Source organism: Empidonax traillii, unplaced genomic scaffold, assembly GCF_003031625.1.
Source record: "Empidonax traillii isolate 1590-97213 ecotype Southwest subspecies unplaced genomic scaffold, ASM303162v1 scaffold84:size2688230, whole genome shotgun sequence".
Lineage (NCBI taxonomy): Eukaryota > Metazoa > Chordata > Aves > Passeriformes > Tyrannidae > Empidonax > Empidonax traillii.
Window position 1 is genome coordinate 1367214 of NW_020955277.1, and position 21174 is coordinate 1388387.

Below are 21174 nucleotides of genomic sequence, written 5' to 3' on the forward strand. Positions count from 1 at the left end.
GTTTGGTGTCATTAGAGAACTTGCTGAGGGTGCACTCAATCCCATTGTCTGTATTGCTGACAAAGATGTTAAACAGCTCCAGTCCCAGTATTGACCCTTCAGGAGTGCCACTTGTCACTGCTCTCCACTTGGACATTGAGCCATTGACCACAACACTTTGAGTGTGACCATCCAGTCAATTTCTTACCCTCCAAGTTTTCTATTTGTCACATCCGCGCATCTCGAGTTTAGGGACAAGGATGCCATGTGGGACGGTGTCAAATGCTTTGCACAGGTTCAGGTAGATGTCAGTTGTTCTTGCCTTATCCACCAGTGCCATGACCCCATTGTAGAAGGTCTCCAAGTGTGTCTCAGTGAAGCCATGTGGGCTGTCACCAAGTCCCTCCTTTTTTTTCACGTGCCTTAGCATAGTTTCCAGGAGGGTCTGCCCCATGGCTTTTCTAGGCATCGAGATGAGTGACTAACTTGTAGTTCTCTTCTCCCTCATATTCCCTTAAGAACAAATCTTCCTTTAGCCTTAACTATGGAGCTGTTACCATCATCTCCCTACCATGCTGACATGCCCATGTCAGCTTGCAATTTAAAACATTTAAACATTTAAAACAATTTCTGCCCTGAGGCAGAAGTTGAAATATGAAATGATATCATACTGTGTTATGTTGGGTTTAGCTGGTTGCTGTGTTTTGTGAGGAAATACAGAACTCAATTCATCACAGCGCAGTTCAGGATTGTACGTTGCATGCCAGGAAAGACAGTGGTGATGTGAGTACGTGTTCTGTGACTGTGAAAAAGAACAAACAAGAGCAGCTGAGTTCAGAAAGCACAGCATCTCTAGGCTCCAGCTGAGAATTGGACGCGTTGTTTTGGCTTGAGAGGATACAACTGCATATTCCTCAGCACTTGTAAGGGCTGACTGATGTTGATTCAGCACTGTTTATGTTCCTATAACTTAATGATCATTTAGATAGACTGAAGAAACAGTATGAAGGAACGCAAAGCACAGTGAGGTGAAACAAAGTTAGTGGGAAGTCTGGGAAGCAGAACTCCAGCCTTCTACTCTGCTGAACCACGGCAAAGGTGACGGAGATGATAGCTCTGCACACCTTCCACCTTAGAAAGAGATGCAATGGTGCAGGTCTGTAAGCTCACTGAGGACCATTTATCGTCTTTTCCCTGCAAATTTTTTTATAATTGGAATTTGATATTAGTATTGTGATCCTGCAGATCAGTGCATTGTTCAGGGAGGAAAAATAAGGAAGTTGATTTGGAGCTGGAGCGTTGCCTGCTGCAAGGAGTAGATTTAACTTGCAATGGACTTGTCAGGCTGGATATAGTTATCTTAGTCTGTGGGCTCTAGGCAGGTTGATGTTTAGCCAAGAGCCTCAGTAACTAGTTCAGATATCAATCTAGCCCAAGCAAATCCTACACTAATGAAGTTAATGCACAGACATGGGCACAATTTCAGTGATTAACTCACTGCCAGACTATAGTATGAGTGTTCATGAGACAAAATGGTCACTAGAGACACTGTCACAAAGACTGATCCCATATGAAAAGACAGGCTTTGGTGTCAGCTAGGCAGTGGTGTGTGCCCTATATTTTTTCTATTTTTAGACTACTATCTAAATAATTTTACAGTTGAAGTATTTTGTTGGGGAAAATCATGCTATTTTTTTATTTTGATGTGTCTCCCACAAAAGCTATGAACACTGAGATTGTAATTTTTAGGTAAAAAATGTTTTTAAAGAATCTCATGACTGCATGGAATAAATGCATAAAAGAAGCATTTTTGAATGGCCTTACATTTGACTAGTCAGGAAAATACTCATATGGTCTTGTATTGTCGGCAAGAGAACACCAAGTTAGCAAGGCTGAATGTTACACTAGTTATCTATATGGGGTTTTTTATTCCTAACATAATTATCTTCTGTCTGAAGAGTAAACTGTTACTTATGAATGCAGAGGTTTTTTCTTGTAGTATATTTTAAAGGAAAGATTAATTAATAATATTGTGACATGTGAATCCTGTTGCATTCAGTTTTTGCATGCAAAAACTAACATCACGGCAACGAATATCTGGCTATGATAATGTATTACAGATTTACTTAAAAACAGAGGAAAAATTTAGCAGTCTTCACAAGATATTTTAGTGCAGGATTCTTTGTGTGTAAGAACTGTGCACCTTTGCAAACTTGCAAATATTGTTTTGTTTGTGGTAGAATTTCGCCATCGGATGCTGACTCCACAGCCAGTGAACAATCCAGCGGGAGAGAGACTGGAGAGGAAACTGCAAGACCATCAACTGCAAACGAGGGCAAACCACGCAGAGCAGTGAAGAAGGGTTTGTTACGTTTTTTCTTTCCTTGTGTGCACTAGCAAGTGCTTTAATCAGGTTGAAGAGTTACTGTGGTGCTGTAACTTTCCTTAAACTCATCTTCAGCTGTGGATTTTTCTGAATTTTGTCACAGAAAACCCTTTCCTTTTTGATTTAGTTTTTTTTCCGGTGAAACTGAAGAGCTACACATTCCTTTCATTCCAGCGAGCTAATGGCTTAGCAGGAATGGATCTTCCCTCCTTTTGTCCCGCACACACCCCCGGCAGAACTCTTTCAGTTTAGGCCTAATTGAGGCTCGTGGTGGCGGAATTGCAGACAGTTACATGGGCAGTAGAGGTCACAGCAGGACTTCATACTGCGTGGGTGTGTGTCTGTAACTGTAACTTTGAAAAAGTGAGATTAAGAAAAAAAGAGACCAGAGAGGTAGAAACTTTACAAATAAGTTCTAATTCGGACATCAAAATGCCTGCATGATTGTGTTTTAGAAAGATGAAAATCCAGTGTTAATATGTTATTAATTTTGTAAAGGACCATCGTCCTTCCAGTTAAAGTGCCACCATTTGTCTTGGAGGTACCCTAAAATATATTTCTTTTCTCATTGCAAAGTTGATAAAACAGTGAAAATGCACTTTCATTTTGTAACTAAAATATTCTTTTAAAATCTTTTCCGGTTTAAAACATTTAAGTGGTTTTTTCGTGAGAACCTTTTTGTTTAGATGGCTTATTCCTTGTTTATGGTTTTAGCTGCCAGATCTTTGCCTTAAATCACAATAGTTTTCCTAGAACAAGTTCTAATATTGACTGTGTGGTAAAGGAGTTTGTGATATCCCCATCAGTTTTTAATACACATGTCCTTGATGGCAACAGAAAATTAGGAGAGGATGAAAATATTGACCACATTGTGAGCAGTCTTTGTGGTATATTGAGTGTTTTTCCACACACTCTGTGAAGTACCAGCTGAGATGTAAAGATGACTCCTGAGGAATGCAGTGCCAGTGAAATTAAGATTATAGCAGACAATCTTCGGTTTTTCTTTATGTTGCAGAAATGATGACTATGTGAGATGGTTTATTATATAAACAGCTAGTTTTTGGGTGACTAAACAGCAACTTAAATGATGTGTGATTGTTAAACTTTCATAATGTGGCCTACTCCTGGAAGAGCAAGGGTTGATGGATCAGGCTTTTTTATGGAATGAACGTGTAAGAAAACAAAGCACAGGATCTGCTGATATGACTAAAAAGTTAAACTTTCTAATAATTCAACAGGCATTGTATGCTGTATCTACTTTACAGAATTTACAAAGGAAGATAGTGTCTTGATGCTACTTTTTCAATGCCTTAGGTTTGCTCTAAGGACCAGAAATCATGCCCTAATGACAATGTATAGGAAAACAATTACGCTATGACAGAACTCAGAATGGTTTGAGTTGCTCCAACCTATCTGACTTCAATTTTGTTGCTCTGTTTTAGTGTTCTCCCATTTCTTCTTAGCTGGGAACTGCATTTTCATCCCTTCATTTTCTGTCTGGCTTAAAGCTTTACGTAAGGTTTAACATTTCGTTTTGGTGTAAAAATGTTAGGTGTTGCTGCATCTGAATTACCTGATAAAGGCAGCAAGGATACTGTGTAAAATGTGTCCTTTCTAATTATCGTGCCCTTACTGGATTTTTGCAGCATTTGGTGCCTCTAGTTTGGTAATCATAGGGACTATTTTTAGTATTCAGAATTGGAGGCACTGTCTGGAGAGAGCTCTCTGTTAAATCGGGAGATTCAGCTCCTTTTTTGTGCAGCTGAGCCTTGGCAGTTTGATCCAAGTTCATGCATTTCATTCAAAAGTAAATGCAATCATCTTACTGCTGTGGGGTTTTTTCCAGTTGCCATTTCAGCTGAATTATTTGTCATAATTACTGTGTTATCTCTTCTTTTTCCTTTATGTTGTCAGGAGCAAACAGAGTGGGTAAGTAACCAGAGCTGGTAGTTGACTATAAATATGAATGGAGGTGCTGGGGTAGCTGTGATTATATCTTAAGGATGGAAGGGGTTTGTCTTTTGAGTCTAAAAAAACCAAAATTGCTTTTGAGCTGTTGAAGTATAAAAAAAAAATCTCAGTCACACAAATTATAGTCATCTAGCACATTTTTCTAATTTCCTCCCAATTTTTTCAAATTATTGAGGAAAACATGACTGTGAAAGAAGCAAAACTAAGGCAGCTGTTGGTCCTGAAACTAGCTTGTATAAACAAGTCAGAGATATTGTTAGAATTAATTTCTTTACTGAAAGCCCAAGACAAACACAAGCTACCTGCAAAAAAGCACAAAATATTTTCTCCTGAACTAGTGTTTTCCTGGCCAGGATTGAGACATAGCGAACATAGGACTGGGGAAAGCTGACATGGTCTTTAACAATACCTAACATACCTAATGATAAAATAAGGACTGTGTTCTCTGATTGCAGTGTCTGTCTTATGATAGTAGAGAAGGATGGATAGAAGGTTGGCTATGATGCATTCCATTGTTGGGTTTAATGAGTCATCAGCTGCATCCTAGGGACATAACCTACTGGGATACAAAGAAACGATATGAAATTTATCTGACACTGCATACTCGGGCTGATTCAGATACCAGGGGATCAGTGGAAGAATCCCATTGACTTAATCTGATTTTGGATGAGGCCTTATGCCCCTTATGCTCTTTGGCTGCTGTGTTTCTTGTTTTTATTTCAAGAGGGTGCAGTAAGCTTCCTCTGTCTTTGACTGTATTGGTTTTTATATGAAATCATAGCTTCCTATAGAGCAATTAATTTTCAGTTTAATTAGTAGTTTCAACTCAGGGAACAATGGTGAACATTGATCCTGACATATGACCTAAATGGACTAGTTACCTAAACGTGTTCTGCCCAGTATTGGGGTAATAATTCCTCTCCATTATTTTTTAGCCTCAGCTGACTAGTCTGAGATCAAATTTTCATTCGTGTAGTGCCATCTGATAGCTTTATAAGGAAGATTTTCTAAGCCTGGTCAGTAGTGTAATATAAGAACTTTGACATGAGGAATTATTCTCTCTGTCAAAACTTTTGTGCTTATTTATGTATTGAGTTAGAAACCATTTCTCCTTTTGCTCTATGTATGCAGCACTGTGCAGTTCCTGACTTTATCTACTTTACTGTACTTTGTGTTTATAGAAACATTCAGTGTATGCACACACAGGGGATTTAAAGGTCAGATGCAGCTTATGAGGGGTTTGTGTGTGTGTGTATCTTTTCTGCAAAAGGGAGTAACATACGCTGTTACTGTAGAGCCTTACCAAAATTTGTCAGTGGAACTTTTGGACAGTTTTACAAAACGAGTATATAAGCCCGTTTTGGCTTAGAGGCCTCTGCCAAGCACTTGTTTATGTGTGTAAAAAGGGAGGTTATGGATGAAATTATAAAGATTTAGAATGAATGCTCAGTGTAATTGAATATGTTGGACCTTGCTAACCAAGTAATACGAAAATAACCTTAAAAATTTACTTTGGAGGTCAGTAAGCTTGAGAATGGCTGTTAGAGTGAAAAGGTTGGAAAAAAATTACTAATGTGTGATGGAGAAAATGGGAAAGATGGATGCAGAAGGTCAGATTTCTATTGACTACACAATTGCTCTGAGGGATTCACACTAACTGCTTAATATATCTTGTGCCCCTCTCTGTGAGAGGCAATGCTTGCACACTTGAGAGAAATGCATGAAGATGGGGCTTTGAAGATGACAAATGGTAAAGATGATATAAATAGCTACAGAAGAGTGACAAATATATTTCATTTAGTTTCTGTGTCTTGCACAACATTTGGGACACAGAGGTTTTGAAAGGAACTGTTTACCTTCTTTTTAATGGCACATACAGAAAAGTCACATTTATAAATGTGCATGCCATTTATAAATGGGTACATTTGACAATCCATTGATCAAGTTTGAGAAATATGAAGAATAAGAATTTTGCTCAACTTGTGGCTAGATTGCTTTCCAGCCCAAAAGTAATGTGTTGTGAATATAATAAAGTGTACCATTCATTCCTTCGCCTGCTCCCGTTTTGTGCTAGAAGAGGGAAGCAAAGGAGCAAGTAACCTATTGTGATCCTCTACAGAAGGTAGCATTCCCTCCTCTTCTGAACCCTATCCTGCATTACCAGCCCATGTTGCAAATGGATCAGAGCAGTGACAATTTTATTTTCCTACTTTTGTCTATTGTAGTTTAATCATGTTGAGCAACAACTGATTCTGTATCACAATCAAGTGAGATTTACCTCCTGATTTGAATCTGGAGAACACTTATTGCCAGTGCATGAATGGGAGACTATGTCCCTGCACACTGCTGTGTTCCTCCGTAAGGAGAGTGACAAATCTTGATCTCAAAGCTTATATTTCATGGTGAAAAGCAGTTTGAAAATTTGTGGCTTTGCCATGTGGACAACACAAAAGGTGCTTTTGCAAGCCTTATCTGCATAACAGTTCCTGTTTCAGGTCTCACTTGAAAAAAAAAAATTAATGAAATCTGTGCTTAACTGCAAACCACTGGGGTGATCCTACAGATTTCAAATCTTTTGAGAGAGATGACCCGTTTCTATTGAAGTGATTAACTGTTGGCAGGATCTGGAGTGCAACTTCCACGCATATTAGTTTCTGTCTTTTGCTGATGTATTTGAGTTGGTTTAACCTTTTCAAAAAATTACAAGGCAATATTTGTGCAGCTTGCTTATTACTATGTGAACTATTTATTCTGTCACAGAGAAGAAGACTACTTTAAAAGCTTTAATCAGTAACATGTCCGTAAAATTCTTTGTGGTTTGTGTGGATTTCTAAGAGGTTTTTTTGTTTGGTTCCTATATCACTCCTATCTCTTAAGAAATGCACTTTGCATTGAGACATCTTTCATTGCTCTTTGAACCTCCATTTGAGCAATTTGCATCTCCATAAGTACTGATAAGAGGAACCATTAGCAGTATGTACTTGAACAGCTTTTTATGGAGTAAAGTAGATTGAGATTTTGGGGGGCTTGCAAATGCCAAGAGCTTGATTTACAGAAATAAAGAATGACAGCTCACCTTCTGGAAATATAATGGGGAAATGTTTATAATTCGCAAACCGCGGGGTAAACTTGTTGTACACTAAATGTGAATCAGCTGGAAGGCCTGTAGGGCAAATAAACACAGATGGAAAACATGGCATAGTCTTGTAGCGAAGCATCTGTAGAGCTTGACATGTGACTGAGATAACCCTGGCAGCACTGCTTTACTCTGTATTGGTTCTGGTGATTTAGGACCCCCTCAGACCAGCAGTGGGAATGAGCAGCACTCCTCAGCCTCTATCTTTGAACATGTGGACAGGATGTCTCGTTCCTCAGATGCCAGCAGACGGGTCCCAAGCAAGATCCAGCTGATTGCTATGCAGCCGATGGCAGCACCTCCGGTTCAGAACTCAGTGCTTTCCGATCGAGTGGCAGAGACCAACAAAATTAATAAAGAGGTATTTTTAAAGTGCTTTGAGTGTTTTTGGAGGACTGTATGCCCAACCAAGAGGGAAGTGAAAAGTATCCAGTTTCTTGTTACCAGGAGTTCCTCGTTAGTTCCTGAGGAGTTAAATCATGATAAGTTACAGGAATTATCCTGTTTTCATCCAGAGGAAGAATCTGACCTGTTTTTAAGAGGTATCTAAACCAAAAATTAAACGCTGGGAGAGTAGCAAATTTGATGGTCAGGATACCTCGTATTAGCATCCTTTTGCTATTCACCAGGGCATGATTCAATGAGAGTTGGGTTAATTAATGTATGAGAATTGGAGTGCATGGCCCACCTTGGTTTTCATTTTAAATTATGGTCTTGAATTTTCAGCAACTCAGGATGTGGGTTATACAAAGAAGTTATCTCAAAATATGCTGGGATGGGAGTTTGCAGCACATTCATTGCTTTCAAGTTCTGACGTGTTTATCTGACACTAAACATACAGAAACTTCCTGCCTTCTCTGAGGCCTCACATTGCTGCAAGCAGAATATAAGCATGGCTGGGGCAGGAGGAGAGAAGGTGATGAACTATAAAGGTGATGCACTGCCTGACAGTACCACATACCAGCATCCTGGTTTTGTACTGGATGTAAGATGACATCTTCTCGTAATTCAGAGTGGAAGATTACTGAAACCTGTAACTTAACTTTAAGATTCTCTGTTTCTGAGTACCCTATGGAAGAGAGGTGAACACATATATCTAGGATACATAGGCAAGAGGAGCCAGAGAACGGAAATCTCATTATATGAACGGAAGACATATAATTTTAACTATAAATGTAAATATTAAGTCTGACTTGTGTCCCTTATATGTTTTTTTTTTTGAATTTTCATGAAAGAATACATAAAAATCAGTTTTTATTTCCTTTTTAATTTGCTGATGCAGATGTATTCTAGAACTAGTCCAGCACAGGCAAGAGCAGTTGTTGCTACCTGATCTGTGGTGCTCAAGTGTTTTCCAGGGATAAGAATGATTTCAGTGAGTTTTGGGCCAGGACTTAAAAAATGTGGTGTTACGATAGCTTTTCCCAGATAATGAGATGCACTGCAGGAAATTTGAAAAAGGGTGGGAAAGAGGCACGAAAACTCAGCGTGCAATAAGATGTAGAGCTGATAGTGACATGTTCATCCAGGGACCTGGGCCCTCGTATTGCTGCTGCATTCCTTCATAGCTTATGGTGGCCTCTCGTGCTCAGCAGAGGCACTGACTTATGAGCTCAGTTAGCTCTTTAAGTTCTTGCTTCATAGGTGATGAAGGTCATTAAAGGGCATGGGTGACAGATTTCATCCCTATTGATCAAATGTATCTCTGTTTGACAAGCGAAGCTAACTTACGGACTGGTTGGTCTTATTTTTGCAGAGTGGTGTAGCTTCTGGCAGACAGCAGTTTTCTGTGTTCCTCCTGCCTTCTGTTAACAAACTGCCACCTCCTTCTAATTGCACCTGCTGTGCTGGCAATCGTGTTGTGTATAAGAGCACATCTATGTGGGGAGACAATGGGGATGCTGCAAAATACCCGAGAAAGAAAGTGTGTTTATTAATTGTGTGACTTATTTTCGTCCTTCAGAGATTTGGGGTAGGAAAGGGGGTGAGGCAGGGAGGAGCAGGCAGAGAGGTGGGGAGGAGAGGGCCATGGAAGAGCAGCAAAATCCAGTTTGCAAAATATCCGAGTGAAAAATGTGATTTCTTTTTTTTTTTTTCTTCCCCCCTTCCTCCTTTAAGATACAAACAGCCCTGAGGCATAAATCTGAGATTGAGCATCACCGCAATAAGATTCGTCTTCGCGCCAAGCGCAAAGGGCACTATGAATTTCCCGTGGTGGACGATGTGGTGGTGGTGGATTCCAAAGAGCAGCACAGAATATATCGCAAGGCACAGATGCAGATTGACAAGATCTTGGACCCTGGAGGCAGTGTGCCTACAGTCTTCATAGAGCCCAGGAAGAGGTATGCATTTCAAAAATGGAAAAAACAATTTTATTTTAGAGTCGGCGCCCAAAGTACGCCAAAACTGTACTTCTTAACTTCCAGAGCTTAAAATCATTTTGATCACTGGTTGAATTTGAGTTATATAGGTGAGAAGGATTGGATTGTTCTGAGCATTTTGATTTATTTCACTGTATGCCAGTATGCTTTGTTTTCACCTTATTCTTTAACAAGTTCTCAGCAGTGAATTCCTGATAAATAAGCCCGAATGTATGAAAACTGTCTTAAAACTATTTAGTATTTGTTTGAATAATTCTTGTATGGTGTAGAGGGATCAAAATTACAATATCAGCACTAAAAAAGATACATGGAAAATGTAGCCTGCAAGTAATAATATTTTTATAAAGGTAGGGGAAAATATGCAAAATAAGGAAAACCTTGAACAACCTAAAAAGCATGAAGATTTTTGAATGGTAAAGGCAAATTCACAAATCAATGAGATTACCCAGAGGGAATACATAAAAGATTATGAGGCACATTTGTCAGCCTCGTGGATCTACCTTCCTGGCCTTGTATTTTCAGAGAAAGTTCTCCCTGGATTCTGTTTAGGGCTTATGAATACCAGCACTTTGTTTCTGGAGCACTAGTACCGTACCTGTGACTGGTTCTGCACTAATAGAAAAAAGCTTTTCTCCAGCCATGTGTGTTCCTCAGCTGGTTTACCTGGTGGGGTTAAACCCAGTGTGCCAAGCACAAAGCCTGCTTGGCAGTGTGGTCTGTTCTGCTACTGCAGATGTGTCAGACGTTGGTCTGGGGGTCCCGGAGAGGCACTGGCAGAGGGAACAGGAGCACAGGCAACTTTGACAGATGAATATAGAAGGGAGGTGACACTAGAAAGAATTTGAGGGAAAAATGGGGCATTTTGGAGAGTTACCAAGGAGAGCATTGTTAGGAGAGGCTCGAGGAAAGAGACTTGAGGCTACCTAATGGAACTGGCATGAAAAACCAGGAAAGGGAGGAGGCAAGGATGACTTGAAGGAATTGGACAGAGGAGTTCAAGCTTAACTGGGATGAGAATAAAAATTGCAAAAAGAAATGTGATTACCTTTGTCTCTCTCTCTCTCTCTCTGCTTTTTGTTTTCTTCCCATTAAGTTCTCGTGCAAAACGTTCTCCCAAGCAGCGCCGGCGACATCAGATAAATGGGAGTCCGATTGATGCCGAGAAGGACAGGCTAATCACAACTGACAGTGATGGGACATACAAAAGGCCTCCAGGAGTCAATAATTCTGCATATATTGTATGTATGTCTGTGAATGGCAGGAATGTTCTGACAGTCGTAATGATGGTTGTGACACTGGGAGGTTTTTGGCCTTCTGACCATGGTTTATATGGCTAGTTTCAGTCACATGTAGTTAGCATGTAAATCACAGTGAAATAAGGATTTAATTGACAGTCTGTCACTATTAAACAGTAAAATTCTGCCAAGTATTCCTTGATATTAGAAGCCAAGAACCAAAGCCTTGTTTGCATTAATGCCACTGTGTTATGCACATGAAAGTGTGCTTGGCATGTTCCATAATTTCTTGGACATAGATTCACTCTAGTCCAATTTGCTGGATGTTATATGTTCATATATTACAGAAAATTTCATCCTTTGCTCTCACAGAGTGGAAGACGCAGTTCATTTTGTGAGAAATTTTCTCATCTTTAAAATGTGGGAATTAATTATTAATGAAAGAGAAACATGTGTTTGTACTACAGTAGCTTGAAACAATTCTAATGCAATGTCTTGAAAATTAATTTTGTTTCCTGTCTAAAAAAAGCAGACCCTGGAGAATACTTCTGTTCACTCATATCCATGTCACAAACTGTATTTAGGCATCTTTAACCACTTCTAAGCAGACTTCACTAAGCCTAATGCTAATATTGGAAACCCCTGGACAGTTTTCATCTTGAAAGATGGTTTAATGATTTTAAGAATTTCACCGTTAGCTGCATATGTAGTCAGGTGACTACAGTGTCGATTTCTGCTGTTTCCTTCTGCCTTCAAACATGAGTGTGATGATTTTAATGTCATGCTGCAGCAGAATGAATTATCATCTGAAGCTGTTTAATTAAGACATGTCACACAGCAGGCTCAGCCCCTTTGGCATCTGTAGCGAGACAGTGCTCAGAATGCTAAGTTCCTAATAAAGTAGAGGCTTGTGCCTCTTGACAACTGATTTTGCAGTCTGCATGCAGTGGTAGGAATGAGCTTTGATAATAAGTCTGCTGCTGCAAAGCTCTTTTAATTTCCTCTTGCTGATGAACAATAAGCCCATGTGGTAAGATCCCAGGTAGTAATTATGATGCATGCCTCAGGCATTGCTGCTATGAAGCACTTACATGAATCTCATTCAGGTGATGCACCCAAGTTCAAGTGCCATGCAGGTAACCACTTAGTTCCTTAACAGCTTTCTTTGTGTGTTTTTCTAGGAGGTAATAATTGTTTAATGTTATTGCTGATGTGGTCAGTTATAAGCTATATACTGAATTAATTTCTTGGAACTGCAAGAGCTGCAAAGAAGTCAAAGATGTAGATGGAGCCGATTGTCTTTTTCTGGGTGGAGAAGTGTATGGTTTCACCATGTGCTTGCAAACCACAAGATTTCTATAGCTGAGTAACTCCTGCACAAAGCTGCTGTGCTGCCTTATCTGAGATCAGTGTCTTTCAGATAACACTGAATGAAGTATTTGAACATCTGGTGTTATGTTTGTGCGTGCATATATGCATGCAGAAGTGAGGAGGGTAAGGGGCAGGTGTTGTCCAGCACCAGCACTTGGGCCATTTATCCCATTGTGCTTCTGACAAAGACAGTGTTGCTCACACTTAAGGCCCACAGGGGCTTGGAAGCTGTAGGTCTTCCCTGTAGCTGGCCCTTCACCTTCTTTCGCTTTCCTCCAGTCTGATCCAGACTTGCCTCCTGAACCTCAGACATCATCTTCAGCCGATCTGGGGAAGTTCCCTGGCCTGCCCTCCCACCCGGTGTCGCAGTACGTGCCCCCGCAGCCTTCCATTGAAGAGGCTCGGCAGACCATGCACTCGCTGCTGGATGACGCCTTTGCGCTGGTGGCTCCCAGCAGCCAAGCTGCCAATTCTACGGCTGTGGCACCACCCGGGGTCTCTGCAGGACAGCCGGTAAGCAACACTCCTGCTCCAGCACGGAGGGGAACCGCATGCGCCCCGTGGGGGATCACCTTACAGTCCAACTCGGGCAGTGAACAACCCCTTTAATGTGAGCGATGCAAGTTGAAGGGCTTTTCTGGGCAGGTAGTTAGCACCGGTTGAGCCACGGTCGCTGTTACTGTGCCCTTTCTGCCAGGACTTACCACAAATGTGGGACGGTGCCTGGAACGAGGAGAATTCAGAAATGACCGTCACAGGATGTTGAATTAGCTTTTAAACCATTTGGATTCTTTTCCCTTTTTCCCATCTCAGCCACAAGAAAAGACAGGCGTTCTCCTTTAGGATAACTTTTCTGTTCTTCTCAGTTAGAATCTTGGACAGATCAGTCTTGTTATGTCCCGGAGTAAAACTTTATTTGTTTTAAATATATGTGGTACTTCACAACGAGAAAAAGAAACATTTGACTTGGGTCATGTTTTTCGTCAGGATATCCAAATGCTTTCAGGAGGTGAGGGATAGGGAAGCAGTATTTCTGTGTATGACTTTTTGCATTTAACGGAGCACTGTGACACACGGATAATCCTTTAGGTCATCTCCGGTTCTGTTGAGTCTGAGCCCTGTGGTCTCTCTGCTGCAGTCTTATGTTGGTTGAGGTCTAACGAGATTTCCAAGTGCAAAGCTTGGTTTGCTGGAAGTTTTCAGCTAAGTAGACATTGGAGCAGCCCTTGATCTTCTGCACGTGAGAGAAAGTGATTTTTTTGAAGGTTTTTAAGTTAAGACTCGCATTAGACAGTAGCCTGCTGTAGCAGTGATTCCCAGATCTTCTTGTGCTTCTGTGTTTGTGAAACTGAGCTCTAATGGCTGCCATCAAGTCACACATACAGGCCTAGTGATTTCTGCCATTCATCTCTTAAAAGGCTGACAGTGGGCTTCCCAGGGTATGCATTTTGATTTTAATTTGGTTTTGTTTTTTTTTGTTCTTCTGACAGAGATACATGGAATTTGGAATGACTCCGCCAACAGCACCAGGTCTCCTACCAAGGTAGCTTTTCACTGATAAAATTATGATTTATTATTTTCCTTGCAATTAGTCCAGATTTCTTACTGTCACTGACATATTATTATGCAAAGTACTGTATAAATGAGAAGTAATAAGAGTCCAGATCCAGTCTTTGTAATTTATTTATGTAGCATGAATGACATACACATGTGGTATGGAATGTGATTAAAAGAAATGTGTTTCTAGCCCCTTGGCTATAGAGATACACTTCCAAATATCCAGTAAGCCACTGAGTCTTAGCTTTTGGAGAGCCTGAAACTGTTACTCAGATGCATGTAATTCTCCCAATACTCTGACTTTCATGTTGTTTCTGTATCCTCAGGGCAACACTCACTCGCAAAAGCTTTCATATGACTAACAGATTCATTCTATTTTTAACCAAGTTGAGAACAAATGACAGAGCACAGTGACCCTCGTAGAGAAAGCTGCCTGGCAGGCCTATTACTATAAAATTCGGGAAAAAACAATTTTTCCATCTTCCCCTGCCCTTGTTATGGGAGAAATATGTAAAGAGAAAATGGTTGTCCAGGTGACTGCTTATTTCCCACTTGGTGTCTGTGTTTTTCCTACATGTCAGGGTGGACCTTGAGTCATGGTACCCATGAGTTCAGACTTGTCTCACCCTTTCCAAGCTGCTGCAGCCAAGGTGGTGAAATGGTGGCCTTGTGCTGCTCTCTCATTACCTTCTTAAGGTTCGCCATATGAGAAGAAATCCCATTGGTATCCATGGCATTCATTAGAATTCACCTGAAGTATTCACTGCCTTGGAAACTTGATGGTAAAATGCATATGAAGAACATTATTTATTGCTCTGCAACCTGATTTTGAAAAGGCCATGTAGAAAAGGAGGAGTTCCTAAGCACGTTTTCTTACCTAGGTCCTGTCTGGAGGTGGCAGTCTCAGTGTGAGTGGAGTGTACATAAAGTGGAACACAGCATGACATGCAGTGTATTTTTTGTAATTTAGGTTACCTTGAAGATTATGAGCTTTGAGACTGCCAATACAAAGCATAACCAGTTGTTTGTTATTGAGGATTTTCTCTTTGTTGCCCTGTTACACATTCAGGGAAAATGTGGTAAATTAACCATGAAAGTGCAGTAGCCCGTATTAGTATACCTGAGCAGGATAGTGTCTTTGCAAACATACTTTTTGTTCAAAAGTTTATCACCTTTTGACATAGGCACTCTGAATTTATGTAAATCACAAATTAATTGCATCATGATTAAAAGTTTCAGTGCTGGCTTTGCCAGTGTGGACAATTTAAGCTAACAGTTTGCAAGGTCATTGACCTTAACAGAAAGAGTTCCTTTAAATTTTCATTAAAATAGAAAGTTTCCTAGAGCTTGGTCAATAGAAAACAAGGAAAGAGTTGTCATGGTTGTGTAGTGGGAGGTATTCTCAAATTCTGAAGATAATGATAAACAAATTGATAGAACCAGTTCAAGAGTTAGAGGAAGGAAAAGTAACCTGAGGTCAGTGTGATTAGGGGGCATGTATCAATGTCATAGTCCATTGGCTTAAATATGCAGTGCATGGAATAATAGTTGGGTGAGCATACTGTTCTTTTCTCTATACTAATGCAGTCAGCATCTTTAATGGGGTGGAACCAACCTGGGGGAAAAAATTAAATGTGAAAGACCTAGGTCACATAACAGCTAGGCAAACATAAAGGCACAGTGAACAGTTTTTGCCAGAAAATGGATATTGCATCATGCAACAGAGATAGAGCTACTTAGCCATAGTGAATTAGTGGTGTAAAATTGATTTTTGGGGTGGTATCTCCCCACTTAATTAAATGACTGGAGAATAATTTTCTTTTTTTGAATGTGCAAAAATCAAAAGCTGAGTTTCAGTCTTGAAATAGGAAGGAGCACTATAAAACCTGTATGATATAGATGCAGAGCTGTATCCTGCTTTTATATTCCTCTGTTGATCTCTGACTTTAAAGAGAAGCTGTATCCATCCATAAACAAGATTGAGAAGAGAGGATAAAGAGTTAGTAAATATATACCTTTCAGGTACAAACACATCTGCAAAAAAGGATATACTTCCTGTCCTCTGAAAAGTTAGCACAATAATAATACATTTGCAGTAATGTTGAAAAAATATTTTCTTTAGAAAACATCAAAAAGTTGTAGCAATTCATCAGCTTCAAAATTCCAGCTCAACACTGCAGGCATAAAAAGCCAGATGATCACATCCTTTACTGATTACAGTGATTAACATAACAGAAGTGATATTGTTAAACATTATCTACCCATTGAAGCATATATTTTAACTGGCTTGTAGGTGTGGTTGGAAATGGTTTCCTTTGGATCTGCTGAGTGGACAGGTGGGATTGTACGTAAGGGAGCTGGGGAAATTCTAGCACTTCCACAGCAAGACTCTTACAGCTTGAAGCTCTTATACCTCCTCCATTTAGTAATGCTGTATGCCAAGTTCCTGGTACTTCAATTTACAGTTACTTGTTTGTGCTTTAATAGGCTCTTATTTGGCTTTATTAGGCAATTCATTATTACATCAGCTTTCTTTTCTCTCTGGATGTCATACAAAGGGGGGTAATTTTCCAAATAAAGCACAAATCAAGAATAGAGACAGTCACAGGATTTTCCTGTAAAACAAAGGGATGTAAAATTGAGGTTTTGAGGAACAGGATACATTGCAGTCTGTAACCTTAGAAGGGCTTAGATGGCATTATGGTAAAAGGCATATAAAAGTCATCCCTAGTCATAGAATCATAGAATTAACTGGGTTGGAAGAGATCTCCCAGACCATCAAGACCTCACTTTGTGTGATTTCGTGTGCCTGAGTTATGATGTTTGTCTCCCTTTGCTTCATTTATACTCACCAGTGAGAGGCTCCCGCAGAAAGCCGTTTAGTGAAGGTAATATTTTGCTTTTAATGCCTCTTGAGAAGTGTCTCTGGTCATACCTGGAGGCTGAGAGGTGAGCCTAATAACCTAAGCACCTGAAGTCTGGGCATCCACACTTGGACTATATTGATAGGAATCGATAACCCCTGAAAAGTCAGCTACAATCAGTCCTTTAAAATACAATCTTGCCATGGCAGGGTTAAGATATGTTAATAGGAAGCATAAGAAAAGCAGCCTTTCCATCTCCCTCTCTATCCCTGTTCAGTGAATGAATTATAGGGTTTCTTTTACAAGTGCAATTACCTTGGCACAATTAGTGAAGTTAAATCGATTACAGTTTCTGTTGTTAACCCTTTCAGTAAATATATAACAGTGACTACCAGCACCAGCCTGATTTATAGGAAACATTGACTTGTGTATACATTGCATCTCTTCATATGTGCTAATTACAGCTTTGAGTAGTTTGATGAATCTTCAAGAGCAAAAAATCTGTAAACTTCTTGAAAAATTATTGGAATGCTTGGTGAAGTAATAATTATTTGTGAAACACACACGTAATGCACTTTGTATGGTTTGTTTTAGACCAAAACTGTCTGCCCAGAAAATCTAGAGTAGTCAGCTTTCTTGCTGAGGTAAGCAGCTACATCACTACTGAAGTCCCATCTTTCTGTTTTTGAAGATCCTTTTTTCCCCAAGGGGAAAACAAGATCTCAAGATCTGTGGACTTTTTCCCCTGCCTTGAGGAGACTGCAACCTATGGAAAACACTTGCATAAACTTTTGTTATACTATTCCTGTGCAGTGCAGCTCGTGGAGGAGGAATATAATCTTCGAGTGTAAATACTTTCTCGAAGATTTAGGGTTACAATGTGCAGTAAAAGGCATCGTAAAGAGCTGTTGTATGAAGTACACCTACATTATTATTTCTAGTTAGGGAATTCACTTATTTTAATCTGGACTCCATTTCCACAGGCAGAACTTTGGGCCAGGTTTTCTTCAGCCTGCAGAGTTAATGCACCCGGAGCAGCCGCCGCCTGAGGTTCCATATTCCTCCCGAGGGATGTACTCAGACGAAATGCCGTCAGTGGCGCGGCCACGGCCGGTTGGAAGCACTGCAGGTACACTTCACTTAAGTTGAATATGCACTAAACTAACTGCTCCTTTTCTGTATCTGCCCTTTTGCTGAGGTCACCATTAAGATGTCATTCTCCTTCAGCTACTACACGTGATGTGTGATCCCTGCCTTCATTGCCCAGAATAAAAATCATCCCCAAATGAGGTTAACTCTACATCCACAGGACCTTGCAGAAAAAGGCAGTGCTTTGCCACCTTTTTAATATCTTACAGGCACTGGTTATCACAAAGCACATTTTCACAAAACCTCATTCTGTAAAAATGGGAAATTACTTGTTTTAAGGAGTACAGTGTTTGCTAACTTTTCACTGTCAGCTACTTTTTTGCTAAACGACCTAATCGATGCATCCCAATCAACATGCTAAATAGCAAAATTTTTTTAATACTTTACTACATGTTTCTCGTTTCTTCTCCTAGAATTGCATGCATAAAAGCAGGATCTCTTAGTTTTTGATTATACTATCTATTGCTGCTGTCCCATATGAAATCACCTTCCCTGATTTGGTTGTGAGATAATTTTCATAGCACTCATCAATGTGATCATGAATAAGATGCTAACATCACATGGCAATTAGGCACCAAACACTGATTTTAAGAATAAAAGATTGTATTGTTATGCAAATGTCACAGTTAATTTTCTCCCAGATAAATGTTTTCTTCCTGGGGAGTTGAAAAAGACTGGAAATATGATCATATACTTGTGTCAGAAGCTTAGTTTTGATAGTTGCTATCCTCTCCCTGTAAATGTTAAACGAACGAGAATGGTAGTAATATAGTAACTATTGCAGTTTAATTATGGTTATTTTATTCACTGATTTACACTGTTATCTAAATGTTCATATCTGTTCTGCTTTAAAGTTTGGAGGTAATTCATATATTTAGTTTTTGTTCTTCAGCATAATTATGTGTCACATATCGGGGGTTTTTAAGAGGAAAATATGAAAGTGATCTAACTGTCCATCACTTAAATCACACTGTTGTTTTTGTCTTTTCCTCCCTTTTTGTACATACACGCAGTTTTATGTATCTCTGGGTTAAATGTGTTTAATTTCTAATGAATAATAAAATATTATTTAAATAATGATAATAATAAAAAAATAAATTATGTTTCTCTGTGGGGAAAGTCAGGAAGAAGGAAAGCTGGCATGTTGTTACATGCGTCTTGCAATTAATGGTGGCGGCTATCCTTGCATGTTTTTGAAAGCAGCTGGAGGGGAGGGAAGGGAAGGAAAAGGAGAAAGGAGGAGGTTAGCTTTCAGACTGAAAGGAGATACAGTGTGTTCTGACCTTCCCATTAGTTAATGACAGCATCGTTTAATATTTAACCACAAAGCAAAGCTCAGAGAACCATACTCTTACATAGACATGTATTTTATTCTTCTGAGGGATGGAACAGAAGGCAGAGAGTTAGGGTCTTGCTAGTGTGATGCAAATAAGGTGTGCCACAGGAGCAAATGTCTTCTCTTTGCTGCTAAGTAATTTACATGAAAGCATTGCCAGAGCTTTTAGTAAACGCTGTTTGGAAAGGGCTGGCATGTTTTTGGAATGAAGAGTAGTCCATGTCTGAGATGCATGTATCTCAACCTCATCTTTCAGTGCAGTGAAATGAAATGCATCACACTCAAATGAACTGCACAAAATGTACATAACTTTTCCTTCTTTGTTCTACACTGACAGCCTTCTTTCTGCTGATTTTTATTAATTGCACAGAAACAGAGCTTCATTTTCTTCTTGTCTCCTGCTTCCAACAAAGTTTTATGTTGTCATTTGTCTGCCCTGCAAACTTGACTGTGTATAAAGATGAAAAAAACAATATTTGCTTTTAAGGTTCTCAGATACAGCACCTCACTCAGGTGGGAATTGCTAGCAGGATCGGAGGTCAACAAGTGGAGATCCCCTCAGGCAGAGCAGGGCATGGCCAGCCGGGGGGGCCAGGGTGGCCCCAGTACCGTGGAGAGGATGAATGTGCTAGGCGAGATGCAGTGAGTACTGTGTTACACATTTGCATAGTTTCCAAAGTAGTGAAATGTTTGGGTATTTTTTTCCTGCATTACTGTTTGGAACTTTTTACCCCTGGAACACTTTCAGTTGCTTCTCTGACATTCTTTGCTTTGCTCTTCGAACCCTTGTTAGTTATTCCAACTTCTGCTTGCCGTTCTTTCACCTTTGCTTCTCTCTAACTGCTTTCTCTCATTTTACCCTAACTTTTTTTTTTCTCACTTGAGGCCTTCACCCATTAATTGCAGTTCATCCAGTTCTGCTTCTGAGCTCCAGCAGAGGTGGATACTGCTTTCCATTTCTTCTTTGAAATATGCCTCTGTATTTTGAGATCATTGTAAGTAGAAAACATTGAATTAAGTTGTCCCAGACTACCATCTTACTTTGTATGGCTATATTTCTTTTGTCTACTGTATTGACGCACAACAGCAGGAGTCAGGGCAAAATCATAAGCTACATAGTTGCATGTAACGTTAGAGGTGTTTCTGAACAAGTTATTTTCCTAGCCTCAGTCAGCAGGATGTGGTAAATTATTATGTATTCATTTACAAGTGTTGCCTAGGCAGCCATGGTGACTCCATGTTCTTGGCCATGGTGGTTCTAGAGGTTGACATTTCTGATTCAACCAGAGATGTGAGGTTGAAGATAGTATATGGCCTTTCCAGGAGAGAGACAGTTGCCTGCTATCAGTCCTCCTTTGGTGTACTTGCATCCTGAAGCAGACTGACCTGTGACAGCTTTGTGGTAGTACTCTGGAGAGCGACAGCTTTATGCTTCTTTTGCTTCTTTGTTTAAATGATCTTCTTCTGGTTTCTTTCTTGAGGGAGGAAGGCAGGATCTCCTCCTTTTGCATGCTTAGAGCAGTGTGGGTTCACACTAGTTGAATTTGCTTTGCAGAACTGCATGATCTTGAAACAGCTTTGCAGAAAGGAAATGCAACAGGATGGCCTTATTTTGAGATTTTGGTGGAATTGAGCTGCCTCCACTCCAAATGAACTTGAGAGGAGAAGCATAAAGCTCTTGAGAATTGGATGCACTAGAAATAAACTCTATTGATACTATTCAAAAACTTCATCTGTCAAAGCCGAAAGATATATTTTTCTAATTTGTTGTGCTCTCTGTGCTTGAAACTGTGGTATTTGAATGCAAGA

The 21174-nt window shown here is 39.9% G+C and overlaps 1 protein-coding gene across 4 annotated transcripts in view; it reads left to right on the forward strand.

Moving 5' to 3' along the window:
• KIAA1549 (KIAA1549 ortholog) overlaps positions 1-21174 on the forward strand; it is a 144431-nt gene that overhangs the window by 116676 nt on the left and 6581 nt on the right. For 2 of the 4 annotated variants that reach the window (XM_027881154.1, XM_027881156.1), the window contains exons 12-19: positions 2220-2341; positions 7628-7833; positions 9591-9814; positions 10947-11091; positions 12739-12972; positions 13950-14002; positions 17864-18009; positions 19853-20007. In XM_027881154.1, coding sequence (XP_027736955.1) covers positions 2220-2341; positions 7628-7833; positions 9591-9814; positions 10947-11091; positions 12739-12972; positions 13950-14002; positions 17864-18009; positions 19853-20007 — 1285 coding nt within the window. The remainder of the gene's footprint in view (positions 1-2219; positions 2342-7627; positions 7834-9590; positions 9815-10946; positions 11092-12738; positions 12973-13949; positions 14003-17863; positions 18010-19852; positions 20008-21174) is intronic. The other 2 variants (XM_027881155.1, XM_027881157.1) reach the window with 1 other exon arrangement.